Raw genomic sequence first — 15,204 nt, forward strand, 5'->3', positions numbered from 1 at the left:
ATGATATGCACGCGGCAAGACGCGACAATTTAATGTAACTTAAATTGAATGCAATTTAACTTTAATCTAATTTAGAAACTGATACGTCAACTATTAGGTGGTTTCATGCTTGTTCCTCAGATATTTCTTTTTTGCATATTGCCTAGGATTTTCCATCAAAATGTTCCTGTTTCCTAGTATATTCCAAGGAAAGCAGAAGCGCACGCAAACGCGAGCGACCAGCGACACATCAGACTGGCGGTGCATTATTTGACTGTGTGGCTTTATTGCACATCATGTGGGTGCTGGTGGGCTCAAGGGAGTTGCGTAGGGGCCTACGAGCTTTACTTTGTCTACTTAGACTGCAAAAAAAGAAAAACTTATATAGCTCATTCCCACGGAGAGTCTCACATCTTGCCCCAAGCGATGTCTCGTCTTGCCCAGAGGGTTGGGGCAAGAAGAGTTTTATCATCATGGAGTTTGTCTACCAGCTTGCAAGGCGTTTACGCCATTCTCTCAGGACCGAACCTTCTCTTCCGCTTGGTGGATGGAAACTGGGAAAGATGGAGGGCCACACCCTCAAATGCGAGGCACATCAAAGTTTTTATTATATATTTTATTGACAAAAAAAAGGTCAAAATCCAAATATGGTGGAATGACCACATTGGCAACAGTAGAAGAAAGACAGTTGTTCGTCAATCAGGGAAAATACATCTGTGAGAGCTGCATGTGTTTAGCTACTGAAATAGAGGACAATATTTGTGAAGCAGACAGCACAGAGTTGCGATGACAGCCATTACAGGATGCCTAGAACACGTAGTCTTCACGCATGATCACTTTGAATTTGACTACCTAGTTATTGGACATGTAAACCTACAGTAACGAAAAATAATTTGTTGTGACACTGAAGATGACCAGAATTAGCATTTAATCATCATAAAAGTGAAAAATCAACCAAATAAATCATCACAGAGAATGAACAAAAAGAAATTGTGAGCACATTTGTAAGATTTTCGCTTCAAACCTCATAACGTACCATAGTACCAAGTAAAGCACCATACCTATGCAAAAGCTTGCAAAGTAGAAGGTACTACGAAACAATAACACAGAATCAACAGTGTAAATACAAACTCTTCCTGGGTAAATAACCTCTTTGACGTAAAAATAGCCACCCAGTCACATGCGGCAACACAGGCATGCGATCCAAAGGTAAAAATCAAATCTGTGAATCACAGGTTGGCAAACACACATGTACAAACATATAACTGGATCAAACATAGGAACGCAAGACTTTCAGTCCCACCCGAAACTGACTAGTTGGGTTCGGGAACTTTTGATTACATTGTGTGTGTTCTGCATATGCTACGTATTTGTTGTTCCTTCATTCTCGTCCCTGAAATTTTGTCTTGGGTACTGGAGCTCTACCACTCACAGATGTTTGTAACACATTGAGCTATGAACAGTTTACCTTAAACTGCAAAAAAAAAATGTGCTGCAAAATCCTGACTATTTTTAAAACAATACACAAACATTCCTAATCTTTGTGCAGTGCAATTCTTCAGAAACACTAACTTTTACTGGCTAAAGCAGGTTCCCTCGCATTATTTCCAAAAAGTTTCATCTAAAAATAATTTGTCATTCTACTTGACTCACTGAGAGTTCAGAACACCATGACTTCCAAGGTAGCATTTGAAGCTGTCCCATGTTTCTCGTGTGTATTTGATTCTCGTGTGATTGTTACACTAACTACCTACATACAACACAAAAGCACGTATGTCGCACCCAAACACAGTGGTGACCACCCGCAATTTCACAACCTTGTGACTTCCTCTTTCCTCTGTTCGCCACTGTGTTCTGCCTTGTCTTCCGACCAATTTACACCAGCCGGAGAAGGTGGCGTCTCACAGTCCGATCTCCTTGGCTGCGAGCCCACACTTCTTGCTCCGAGACTGCCCGTCTCGGAAAAGTCGGTGCTCTCCGACAGTCCGGTGCTCCCCGAAAACCCCGTACTGCACCTCGACTCCAGTCCATCCCAGGACCCTCGCGGAGTCGGTACCGAGCTCCCTGGAAGGCTCCGAGAAGTGCTGGCTTTCTTGGCAGATGGTGCACTTTTGGGAAGTGTCGCAAACTGTTTCTGCGTCGGCGGCGGGGACTCGGCGACAGCATCCGCCAACTGGTTGAAGCTGCGGTCCGAGCGTAGAGAGCAGATCTTAAAGCTGTGTCGGTTCCACGGGGAAGAGGTGAGTGCTGCGAGAGTGGCTTCGTCCTCAGCCCACATTAATGCACTCTCGGGGTTGGTTTCATCGTGCTCTTTCCCAGAACGTATCCTGCACGCTGCAAAGCAAAGCGAGAGAATTTGCAAAAGGGGCAAAGGTGCAGGCCAGCTGGTACATGTCATGATACTGTCTACTGGCTGGTACATGGTACATGTCATGGTACTGTCGTGTCGTCCCTCCTGTGTCCCTTTCTTGGGTTCCAATTTTTTTCAACAGAATTAACTCGCTGAGACGTTTACAACACCTTGTTGGTCGTAGTTATGACTCATTTCTACACTGACAGAAAGAAGGGCTCCTCGGGACTGAGTCAAAATCCAGTGTACACACTCCGATACACAGCCGTAGTGAGGGGGTGCGAGAGGGGCAGCCGCCCCAGGCGCCCTCGCCAGAGAGGGCGCCGAACGGCAAGTGATGGCAGGTTGGTTGGACAGTATAAAGTAGGAATGAAGAGAATTTGAATTTAGGGTCTCGGCAGTGTAAATGGGCATTTTCTTTTCTTCGTTTACAAGGCTTCTGACGGCAGTGAGGGAGGGGGGCACTTCAGATTTGCCCTTCCCCTGGCGCAACCTCACCTCACGACGGCTCTGCTCTGATAAATAAAGTGCAAATAAACAGTATACTATTGTGCACGCGATGGTTCCGTTCCCTATTGCGCGAAAAAGAATCAGTGCGAGCACAGAAGCGAGGAATGACCTACTTTTTAAAAGCTGTCGTTCTTTTTCACACAGACTCTGTAGTTCCTGTGCCTTCTCCTGAAGCAACCTCTAAAGAAAGGAAAGGAAACAAGTTACAGCAATCAGTGCAAGGGAGATGCAAACAACCAGATTTAATGTAACCATACTATATTAATGTGACAGTTGCATTCATGGCATCGAGGGACGCCTGTATATTAACACCAGTGAGTTTATAATACATTCATAAAGGGAGGGGGGAAGGGGACATGCGACCTTCAACGCGGTTCGAACAGTGAAACAGGAAGACTACTACAAATGCGTAATGTGGTTAGAATTTTGTATCACAGCCTCCGACATATTCAAAAAAAACTTCAATGTGACGCTACTGCCCTAGATTATGAGTATTCGAGTAGCCCATCTCAAACGTGCCAAGCATTAATTTTCTCTCGCTTCTGTTCTCATGTTTTGTGAAAAACGAAAGGAAGGTATTTGCACAATATTTACAGTGTGAGAAATAGTCGAAGGCAAGGGACATGGCAGCATTCAGTGCTTCTACTGAGGATCCTCCCTTTTTCCACGCATCACTTCTGCCCATGGGGATATTCGTGTCGAGTTCAACTCTGGTTCACCACAGGTGTGTCAAAAATACAAAAATACGAACCAATGCACATGTCCTACATTGGAAAGTAGCCAAATATTTATTTTTTCCTGGGTGAGCGAGTGCAAGACCTGCCTGTCACCCAAAAATGAAAAACGACAACGCGGGGATACTCAGGCAGGCCGCGTATCCCGCCTGCCGACCAACGTCATAAATCCTAAAGTGCCGTTTCCGCTGTCGAACGCCCGCTTGCGGATGAACGACGGCGAAAATTTGGAATCGTAAAAGTCGTTGATTCCGGGTGAACGAACGCTAAGGTGGAAGATGCCTAAACGTTGCGCCAACACGGAGAACACGGCAACCAGGAGTTACGCGCGCGACCCAGTGATTCAAGGGCAGCTTACACAGCCTGACACAGAGCATGCTGTTGGTGTTTATTTTCTGCTCTCGCACAAGCGACCTTGGCACGCGATAGAGGCACGTGGAAGCTGAACTGCGTTGCGCGCGCAATTCGGCTTGTTCTCGTTTTATGTTTGTTTAGTTAGTTATTTATTTATGTACGGCGCTTTCCGGCTTCAATACAATCCATAGAATGCTCCTGCTGTGGAGACGCGACAGCCGTGCGCTCGCTGTTGTCGCACTGCCAGCCTCCATTGTTTCCGTTATCTATTTTCCAAAAAAAAAGAGGAAAAAAAGAGGAAAAAAACATGTTGGTACTATTGAAAACAAAGTTAACTTGAACAGCATAGTCGGCGTTCACACGGGGCAACTTTTCCCAGCAACTCAAACCAACATCTTTTGAGCAATTTCGAGTCCGCGTTCACACGCAGCAACTCTGTAGCTGCACCCACAAGCAACCTTATGGCGACCGGACAATGTGGGTTCGAATCGAACTGGTGGAATCTTTTCTTTAGCTGCTGTTTATCAAATTTCAGTCAGTTTTATTACTCCAATAGATTATTATTGCCGTCCAGAAGTGGCAACTGATATGTTTCCGTGAAGTTCGTAAAAAAAGAAAAAGTTATTTTTTAGCTGCACCTCCAGGATTTGAACCTATGAGCCCACGAACGAAATCCACAACGCCATCGGGAATCACGTGGCAATGCTTCCCTCTCTGATTGGCCGATGCACGAGCAACTTCTCAAGTTTTCGGTCCGGGAGCGATTCGCAGCAACTCGGAGCAACTCGAGTTGCTGGAGGTTGCCGGCTGACAGCAACTCCAAAGTTGCTCATAGTTGCTGCAAAAAGTTGCCCCGTGTGAACGCTGCCATAGTCTTTCTGCATCGCTCCAGAGTTAGAAACAAGATCGCGCTTGATACAAACTCATACAAGCAAAGGTGGGAGAAGAATCATCATCGCGGTCTCAGGTTTATGATAGTCTCACGTTTATGACGCATAACTTACGTGTTCCTGACACTTAAAGTGACGAGACATTTGTGACCTTACGGTTTGGTGCGAGGCCAAAATCAAAATTAATGGAATTGATTGAAGCAGAAATTAGCCATTTTAGCTTAGCAATCAATAACACTTTTTTAATTGACCTATAAATGTGTCCAATAATTTTTTATTAATTTAAGTAATTTCGTTAATTTCTTGGATGAATTTAATTATTTGTATTAATAAAAAAAATTCCAAAACCTCGCGAACTTCTCCAATGGGGAGAACTCTCTCGATCACCCACAACCTCTGGCTCCCCGCAGCTAGTCTCTACTGGCTGCTATAACGGCGGAAGACAATGCTTGAAACACGACATTTACTACGTTCACTGAGGGTCAACGGGGTTACCGTATCTTTCAACCGGGGTTGCTGAGAGCACAAACAACCATCCGTTGCTACGCAAAGGAAGTTTCCTTCAGAAGATGTCGACTGACCTGGAGGCGCAAGTATTTGATGTGGAGCTCCACCTTGTGAACACAGTCCTCAAACAAGACTACCATCCTCATTGTGCTCTCACAGCCTTGAATGAAGCGTACCAACGTCTTGTGATCCACCCGTTCCATGTCGTGTCCGTTGATGGAAAGGATCACGTCCCCTGTTTCACAAACACGGCCCGTCAGTTCCTTTTAATCAGTCTTGGGTACTAACTAAGTTACAAGTAACTTGTAACTATAACTATAAGTTAGTTTTCTAGAAAAGTAACTTCTAACTGTAACTAGTCATTGATTTTGATTAAAGTAACTGCAAAATGTAACTAAGTTATTCGTGCAGCCATGGGTAATTAAGTTACGACAAAAAATTAACTAAGTTACAGTTTGGCAGCAAAAATAGTAACTGAGTTACAGCTACAGCTACCACGTTAAAGTAACTTAGTGACTTTAGTTACATTTAAAAAAAGAATAACTGTAACTCAGTTACTATTTTTGCAGCCTAGCTGTAACTTGGTTAATTTTCTGTAGTAACTTAATTACCCATGAGTACTTTTACAGTACCCAGGCAGTCCCGGTCGGTACAGACAACTCAAAGGAGAACGGGAACTCTGACTGAATCGTTGCGTCCTTTTACTGTAGTTTCAGGTAACCAATGGCGTGTTAATCTTTTTTTTTTTTTAGTTATGTACTGCGTAGAAGATACGAACTGCTAGTGTAACAATGGAAGTAAAGCTCTGTCCTTTGAAGAGTACTCGCTTCGACGTCGTCACAAACTGTCTATTGCTCTTTGTGCGTCACTGTAACTTTTCAAAACAACTATTAATCACGGATAAATAGATAATTAACGAAGTCACAACGTTAATCGCTGAACGAAATAATAAAAAAAATAAAGTGGGGAGGAAGTACGAAGACTTTCATGACTGCAGCGCAATAGATAAATCTTTGAAGCCATGACGAAAACTAGGGAATTTTTAAGCACTTTACGAAGACTGTACGATAAGAGAAGCTCTCAAACGAAATATCAGCAAAGTCAGCCACTCAGAAAGAATAAAGCTTATCATGTCTTCGGAACAGTTATCGTGAACATCTTCCGATCTACTACCCAAGCAGCACAATGTACTGAAAGTCGAGTGCAATAGGGGTGGACGGGTATGTGGAAGGCCTTGAACAGACTCATGAAGCTAAAGAACATTGATAAGACACATACCGTCCACCCCTATTGCACTCGACTTTCAGTACATTGTGCTGCTTGGGTAAATATCGCTATCGTCCGACAGAGAAGAAAAATATTGCGGAAAACAACTCTGCGGTTCCCAAAGGATGCACTCACCTGGCCGCATCCCTGCTCGAAAAGCGGGCCCATCGTACTCAACGTAATCAACGTACGTGATGAGTTCGATTTCCCCATCCCGTCTATGATGAATGCCGTATGTCTGGTGGACAGAAACAATACGGGATTAGATGAGCGACAGAGCCTCAAGGCCTGTTCCGACATATAGCGATTTGATATATAGCGCTACAAAATAGGGCGATATTTTCCTCCTCGTAGTGCTCGGAAACGCTAAAAAATAGTGCTTGCCGGAGTTGAGCTTCAAGGCCTGTTCCGACATATAGCGATTTGATATATAGCGCTACAAAACAGGGCGATATTTTCCTCCTCGTAGTGCTCGATAACGCTAAAAATTAGTGCTTGCCGGAGTTGAGCTTTAAGGCCTGTTCCGACATATAGCTGCGCGCTAATATAGCGCTACAAAACAGCACGCAAAAACAGCGCTCACTGTTATCGGACGGTTCACACTTGCAAAGCGGCGCAAGCGCTATAATTTAGTGGAAGTTATCATTTCCGGTCTCTCCCAGCATGACGCCTCCAGAGTTCGACAGCGACGGAAAAATTCGATCAACTGACTGAACACCTTATCAAGAAGGACAATCAGAAAAATTATCAGACATTTGGGATGACACACTCGCCGGCTCCAATGCGGTCGCCATGCCGTGAAATGCGGAAGCAAAACAGCTCCACGACTTTCGCGACGTCACCACTGAAGGGCCTCCTCATTGGCCAACACGAATGTAGTGCTAATATTAGCGCTGAAAAAGTTGACTGAAGCTCAACTCCGGCAAGCACTAATTTTTAGCGTTATCGAGCACTACGAGGAGGAAAATATCGCCCTATTTTGTAGCGCTATATATCAAATCGCTATATGTCGGAACAGGCCTTCAGTCAACTTTTTCAGCGCTAATATTAGCACTACATTCGTGTTGACCAATGAGGAGGCCCTTCAGTGGTGACGTCGCGAAAGTCGTGGAGCTGTTTTGCTTCCGCATTTCACGGCATGGCGACCGCATTGGAGCCGGCGAGTGTGTCATCCCAAATGTCTGATAATTTTTCTGATTGTCCTTCTTGATGAGGTGTTCAGTCAGTTGATCGAATTTTTCCGTCGCTGTCTCTCTGGAGGCGTCATGCTGGGAGAGACCGGAAATGATAACTTCCACTAAATTATAGCGCTTGCGCCGCTTTGCAAGTGTGAACCGTCCGATAACAGTGAGCGCTGTTTTTGCGTGCTGTTTTGTAGCGCTATATTAGCGCGCAGCTATATGTCGGAACAGGCCTTCAGTCAACTTTTTCAGCGCTAATATTAGCACTACATTCGTGTTGGCCAATGAGAAGGCCCTTCAGTGGAGCTGTTTTGCTTCCGCATTTCACGGCATGGCGACCGCATTGGAACTGGCGAGTGTGTCATCCCAAATGCCTGATAATTTTTCTGATTGTCCTTGATAAGGTGTTCAGTCAGTTGATCGAATTTTTCCGTCGCTGTCGAACTCTGGAGGCGTCATGCTGGGAGAGACCGGAAAAGATAACTTCCACTAAATTATAGCACTTGCGCCGCTTTGCAAGTGTGAACCGTCCGATAACAGTGAGCGCTGTTTTTGCGTGCTGTTTTGTAGCTCTATATTAGCGCGCAGCTATATGTCGGAACAGGCCTTCAGAGTGTGACTCACTTGAAGTGTGAACCCGAAAGATCCTTTCCTCCTCTCCACAATGATGGTGCGCCTTCGACGATCTTCTTCTGGACCGGTTACTATCACCTTGTCATTCTTCACCCGTTCCAAAATGTGGTTCTGTAGAACACAGGCAAAATATGTGAGCAGACGAGCGTCACGCGTGCACCTGTTCAGGAAAGGGCGTTCACCTTTGTAATTCGTCTACCCGCGGAATGAAAGATTGCGTTACCTTGACACCAACACAAAAGAAATGGAAGTTATCCGTTGCGTCCTTCATGATTTATGAGCGAAGGAAACCGCAATTTACAGTGTCCTTCTCCATCTCCTTCTCAAGAAGCGCGACAACGCGGAGAGGCCACGGATTGGACCCCTCAAACTCAAAATCATTTGCGGAGACCAATGCGAGGTCGCTCTGCATTGTCGGCCTTCCTGAGAATGAGAGGGAGAGGAAAAGGCCTAAATTGCCTTTTTTTTCTATCGATCATAAAACACGAGCGGCGCAACCGATGATTCCCGTTCCTTTTGTGTTGGTGTCAACGTGACGCTATCTTTCATTCCGGAAGATTTCCAGATTTCAGATTCCAGATTTCCAAACGGAAGATTGAATGTCATTTCAAGCAACTACATACACCATGACACACTATAAGTATCATTCGTTCGTGCCGGCAATGACGGCATTATGGCAGTGACAACCCAAAGTATTGGGACCGCATCATACTGTAGAGTATTCAGTTTATTTCTTTTGTTTTGTATTTTTAAAAAAACGAAATTAGAAACAGTGTGGAAGCGCAATTTTCAGCCATAACAGCTCGTGATGATATAGAGATTCAAAGCATGTTGACCAAATAAGCGTGACCACGGATCGTGGTATGACCAACACGAAACTCAGTCATTGAAGATGACTGGGAACGAGGATAGTCCTTTGAAAAATGTGTGCAGTCCCGCATTTTAATGTCGAAAGTAAATAAACACCTATCTGATAACTGACGGCTGGTAACTTTTTTTTTTTTTTTTACTGCGCCTCTGTTTTCGCCAGCCCGCAATTAGTATCAGAGCGAATGACATTTTCGTGTCATGCCATTAATGAATGTGTAATCAAATTCGCTGGAAATGGCATTCAATTTCCAGCCAGATTTTTTTTTTAGGCGGGATACCACAAGAGTAGAACAGCGTGTACTTTTCTTCTACCTTCCTCTTTGATTTTTTTTTTTTTTATGATATCTGCTCGAACATCTTTCTCGAGAAGCACATGGTATCAGCGTACGAAACGCTGTATTCAGTTAATACGTGCAATTCACGAAAGACTGGGGGGAAATGATGTCTATTAACGTATGTACGAAAGATATTCCAAAGTGTGAAACTATCAAATGGATGCCAAGACACTACCTTCGATAAATATGATTTGATTTTGTTTGCTCACAAAGCTATACGGAACGTGTGCCTGCCTTCCCGGAACAAAAACTCGATGTAGATGTAACACAAGGAACTGTCGAGCAAATACTTGGGCTTAGATAAACATAGCCACTTGATAGGAGGAACGCTCTCGAAGTGTAAGTGTTCTCGTGAAAGAGGAAATGAAAGTGAATAAAGTCGGAACCATCTAGACGAAGCGTTTCAACATCGTTACAATTTGCGGCTTTTATATTGACTGACAATGAACTTTCAGCATCGTTAGAGTGTCCCTAATGAGTCATTACGAGAATGCATTGCTCACTTGTGTATCCAACACAAAATGCCGCGAGCATATCTCCATAGAAACATGGGAAGAGCTTGGGTATCCCTCCGTGCATTCGTGTGATATTGATCTGCTACAGTAGGGAGCATCTCATAAATTCGGACCTAGTTTAAACACATTTACACACTCCTGAGAAGTACTCGTTACAATCAGCTTTCTTCTAGCAATGATTACTCTCGGTTACGAACAGTTGCAAGCAAGCATTTCTTCGCGGATGATTTCAAACCGTGCATTTTGCAGCACATTCTCAGTGCATGCATTCACGTCACGTAAAGTACTGAGCGTCACTGTCATTTTATCATACCTGCGTCATAGCACGTGCATGTTAAAAACACACGAAATATTCGTGATCGTTACTTAGCCATGTAGCAGGCGTAACATCCGAGATAAAAGTGCACCAGCTTCTGACGCAAGCGCGACCACATATAGCCCGTTATCTTTGGAACAACGGGTATGCCTTTCATTTTACCAGTTATCTGAATCAGACGCGGAATCAGTTGGCACCACAGCAACCCTGCCAACCACTCTAAAAATACACAAACATTTCGTCACCCCATCCAATGTCACACGCGCCTTGCAACAGGAGGATGTAACGTGCATTTTAAAGAAAGCAGGCACAGTTTAGAGGAATACTCCTTGATTCTAGAGGAATATAGTTACCTGTGATGCTTCCAACGATGCAAGTACTGCATGCGTGCAGTGGTGATGATGCCTTCTGTGATGATGGTGACGTTTCCCATGTTTCTTGTTCACTTTGGGAGACGACATTCCGCCACCAATGAACATTATGCGGCACAGGGACGCCGATAATTCAGTCTTCGATCAGTCTATCGATACGGCGGCACCATGCCTGACCGACCTTGTTTATCTCTTTCCCCCCACTTCTCCGGAAAAACCGCAACCACCCCTCCGCGACCTGCTCGGCCCGCTCGCCTAGCAGGGACGGCCCAGAACCTCCCCCGCGCCGTCTGCGACAACAAACAGGAAACGGAAACGCGTCACACGTGACGTCACGTCAGAAAAATGCAGACGAAAACGTAGGGCTTTTGGTTGAAACATGCGCTTGCAGACACGTACCTCGCAAACCACGAAATTTCTTTCACTTTTCATCGCTTTATTCACGATATATAACGAAGTAAATAACAACTGAACGCTGGGGACGAGAATGAAAGGGGGAAAAGGTCGAACGTGGCCATGGAAACGGGATGTTGCTATGGGTACGGCAACGCTCGTTGGCGTGTTTGTGTTGCGTGTTGATGAAGCTGGCATGGTGCGGCCACAAATTACCGCACCATTCACCCACGTGTTCAGAAATAGGGTTGCGCATTCACACTCGGTTATATAACACGGGGTTATAACAAAGCGGATAGGTAATGTGTTGTATACAACTTTGTATACAGGAATGCAGTTGCCACCACGTCGTCGACTCTTATACAACTCCTAATTGTGAAATGTCTCCGTCTTTTACGTAAGGTCTCCTTCATGAGGGTACTCACCGTTACAGTGTACTCAACGTCACAACACCTGTCCGCGTACAACGAACAAAGATGGCGGCACCCGTCTGATTTCGATTTCGTAGCTCTCATAAACTATTCTACCCTTATAAAGGTACTAAACTTCGCGAAACAACGTTGCTGTGAAAAATATAATTTACGCACACTTTTACCGAATTCATTTCGAACACAGTTCGATGAGGCGATGCGAGCGCCGCCGCCGCGCTCCTCTCCTATCCCCGCCCTGGCGTCGCTGTTTGTCAAGATGGCAGCCGCCGGCGAGACGGAACCGAGAAACCTGGAGATCAAAATAAAGTCCATCGAGAAAACCCTCGCTCCCCTGATACAACAGGTAGGCCCTGTTGCCATCTCGCATAGCACTCTTTCCGTCTCACGAGCACGTATGCGTCAGAGGGAGCTCCCACGTTCTTCAACATTGTTTACAATTGGGAGCAAAACATGTATCGTCTGCTACACAAATGTAGGCAGGAGAATCAGACAACCGGGAAACTTGAAGAGGTTACGATTTCGCGCAAAATCTCGCGGTCTCGATCACTTTGGTGGGATTTAGACGTGGAAGCATCACGTGTCAGGCGGTTGGACGTGATCTGTGAGGTTGGATCGACGAAATGGTCGGGTTACGTCGCACCAATCTGCTCAGGTTCGCGCGTGTTCAGCGAACGTTGTGCTGAGGCTCGTCTGCTTGTTTCTCTGTTTCGCGGACGTGGGAAGTCGCTAGCGTTGAGCGCTTTGTCTGTGCTGAAACGCCTGTGTGGATTCAGTGGGTGGCAGTTGCAATTTACTCCAGACTTTGTCCGTGTTCAAACTCTGCGGTTGAGGATATGATTCAGTTGATTGTCGAAATAATGAACAAACTGTCCAACTGATTACAATGTTGGAATGAAAAGAAAAAAAGTGCAAATGTCAAGTATAAAAATAGAGAGAAGCCAACGATCACCCGATGATGTGAAAAGTAAAAAAAAAACAAAAAAAGAAGAAGAATGTGATGTTTTGTATCGCCATTGACTGTGTAGGCATTGATAAAAAAACACAAGTGCAAGCCGCCGCCCACGCAAGCACTGTCAGAAATTCAGAACAGGAATTAAGCCAGCAGCAATTCATTCTGGAGAACAATTCCCTCCTGGCCTCCTCATATAGCAAAAATCGAAAGAACGCGACGAAGGCAAGCTTCCGTGAGAAGACGGGACAGCAAACTCAACCTACTCGCTCACGCCGACAGATAACCTGACGCGGCTCCCTCAAGCCCGAGCAGTGCATGGACCTTGTACCGCATGTGTTTCTCGCGCGTACACGGCAATCACTATATCACTGCACGCGAGACACAAGACGGCAAAGCGCTGTCTCGCACGCCAACGCATCGTATAGGTTGTAGTATTTGTTACGTCGTGCCAAGATCCTCGCAGGAGGTTGTGACAAAGCTACAGGAAAAAAAAAAACACCTGGATACAGGCGCGAAATTTAGCTTTTATTTTTATCTGTTTATCATTCGCTATTCTTGCGCACCTCGGTAATATTTTCGGGGATGAAAATGGCCACCTGGCGCTGACAGCGACGAAAAGAGCTGCGTGAAATGAAAAACAGGTTATTAGCGAAGCACTATATTACAAAGGCTTTTTGTATTTTCTTCCGCTTTCATAATAGTCCTTGTTGTTTCAGTTTGTCCTTCGGCAATGCAACATTTTTAGGGGGGGGGGTTCTCTCTCTCTCTCTCTCTCTCTTTTCTGCTCGAGCGTCGTCACAGTCTAATTCACGTTTTTCATTAAAACCACAGAAAACAAGATACAAACTGCTTGTGAACTTAACATGGTAGTGGGTCAACATGTGTGGTGTATGTTCTTTCGGTTACACCTTCCGGTTGGTGGTCTCAAGTCAACTTGATTGGTCCATTGTGGACTCGTGTACAACCAAGAAAAGAGATAGAGAAGAAAAATAAACACCATTTATGAAAACATGAAAGTGAAACAAAAGCAGTGTCGAAGACGTTTTCGTGCTTGAAATTTGTTTTCACAATTGTTGCGAGCTTTTGATTTGATCCTAACCTTGAATGTGAACTACAATTCTTGTCATTATATTATACTTTTAATACAATTTTTATTGTATATATATTTATGTTTGATTGGGCTGGTGTCGTGTTTTAATTCTCCTTGTTGTTGTGATTACTCCCCCCTCACTGTACCCCCGTACGGGCGTCGTAGGTATCTCAATAAATAAAAAATAAAATAATATTGAATTTGATAACTAACTCGGCGGACATTATCTTCGTGACGGTGCTGTCTCACGCCGATGTTTCAGTCTGCGCTAATTCCAAAGTGACCAGTTTTTAGTTAACTCCGTGAACAGCAACGCCTTCACATATGTACTCCCTGGTTTTGAAGGGTTTGGAGGGTCATGTTGACCAGCCTCGGAAACATACACCTGTAACGCGATAGCAATTCATTTAAAGCTATTCGGTGTGTACCGACTCTATAGACATAATTTCAGTGACAGTATATTTTGTTTTACTCGCGATTTTCTTTATGAAGCAACAAGATGATGGTATCTTACACATTATTAAGGAAACACATCGTTTCTTCCTGTATTGTTTGTCCTCAATTTCGTATAACATATCACTGTTATACACTCTATGGGGGGGTGGAATTAAACTGGGGGTACTTACAACTTGTAGTCCTCTACTTTGCAATTACTCCCCCATTTTAGTTACCTGAGCCTGAGGTTTACTCTCAGAGCACTGCAAGCAATCCCTAAACTTCTCATACACTCGCGTGCATTTATGCCCGAAAGGGAGTAATGGCTGTGGCGATACATCAAGTCCACAAAAAGTAAGTTTAATTACTCTTTCTTTTCCTTAGAGCGTACTTGTTAGAAACCAGACAGCTCTCCTTTTCGATTCATTTTCTCAGCTCGATTCTTCCAGCTTTGCTGCTCTTTTGTCCCAAACATTCTGTTCGAGTTCAGCTCCAACATGACGCCAGAAGAAGAACCGAGTAAAAAAAAAAGTAAAGCATTAACAGAAGTACGTGGTCAAATCGGTTGCTGGTGCTCACGCGACGCCCAGTGCCGTGGCAGGTCATACTCGAGATCACAACGTATCGGTGTCCCTGCTACGGCAGCTTCCCCGCAGGCCAAAGAACAGAGGCCGCTCGCGCTCGTTTCAGGAGATCGCCACCAAACGGCGCTATTTTGGGAGGATGCTGATGGAATCGGACTCTGGATAGCGTTTTCCCCCTTGCCATCTCCCCGAATGTTATTACGAGAGGAATAAATATTTGTTTACCGCGTTATACCAAATCTGACCCTGATTCTCGTTTGTTGTTGTCATCTTACTTCATCGTCTTCGGCCCTCTTTCGTGGCAATCGCAAAAAGAATCTGCTACAGAATAAACTTCGTACATGTATCTATTGTTTCGACTTTCCTTTTGTTTTTTCTTTGTTTTTTTTTCTCCGGGCATTAGATGCCCACTCCGCGCCACTCTTTGGAAGGCTGAGGAACAAGCAATAGACAATGTACTGTCTGACTGTCACAGCACATTCGCGGCTGTCAGTGCGGTCCACGTCTC

General features: G+C 44.7%; 3 protein-coding genes across 4 annotated transcripts in view; 1 reads left to right on the forward strand and 2 right to left on the reverse strand.

Annotated features, from left to right (window-relative positions):
• Positions 1-15,204, reverse strand: part of LOC135388872 (4-hydroxy-2-oxoglutarate aldolase, mitochondrial-like) — an 86,437-nt gene that overhangs the window by 9,056 nt on the left and 62,177 nt on the right. Inside the window, exon 1 of one of the 2 annotated variants that reach the window (XM_064618724.1) lies at positions 11,630-11,693. The exons of the other annotated variant lie outside the window; for it this stretch is intronic. The gene's annotated coding sequence lies outside the window, so the exon portion shown is untranslated. Of the gene's footprint in view, positions 1-11,629; positions 11,694-15,204 lie in introns of those variants that run through there. 2 annotated transcript variants of the gene reach the window in all.
• Positions 577-11,110, reverse strand: LOC135388871 (uncharacterized). Its single transcript, XM_064618721.1, has 6 exons — positions 10,794-11,110; positions 8,396-8,515; positions 6,726-6,828; positions 5,399-5,559; positions 2,953-3,019; positions 577-2,313 (listed from the first exon to the last, which is right to left on the reverse strand). Exons 1-6 carry the CDS (start codon positions 10,917-10,919, stop codon positions 1,790-1,792), a joined length of 1,101 nt encoding a protein of 366 aa, XP_064474791.1. The 5' UTR covers positions 10,920-11,110; the 3' UTR covers positions 577-1,789.
• Positions 11,872-15,204, forward strand: part of LOC135388869 (alpha-catulin-like) — a 46,192-nt gene continuing 42,859 nt past the window's right edge. Inside the window, exon 1 of the mRNA XM_064618719.1 lies at positions 11,872-11,978. Within this exon, the coding sequence (XP_064474789.1) occupies positions 11,892-11,978 (87 nt within the window). The 5' untranslated portion in view covers positions 11,872-11,891. The remainder of the gene's footprint in view (positions 11,979-15,204) is intronic.

This window comes from Ornithodoros turicata, chromosome 3, assembly GCF_037126465.1.
Source record: "Ornithodoros turicata isolate Travis chromosome 3, ASM3712646v1, whole genome shotgun sequence".
In the NCBI taxonomy this organism is placed as follows: Eukaryota; Metazoa; Arthropoda; class Arachnida; order Ixodida; family Argasidae; genus Ornithodoros; species Ornithodoros turicata.

Coding starts and splice junctions, on each gene's coding strand:
- LOC135388871 (XM_064618721.1), bottom strand. CDS start 10,919: ATGTTCATTGGTGGCGGAATGTCGTCTCCCAAAGTGAACAAGAAACAT. Junction 8,516..10,793: donor CATCGTTGGAAGCATCACAG/GTAACTATATTC, acceptor TGTGTTCTACAG/AACCACATTTTGGAACGGGT. Junction 5,560..6,725: donor TCGAGCAGGGATGCGGCCAG/GTGAGTGCATCC, acceptor TTTGTGAAACAG/GGGACGTGATCCTTTCCATC.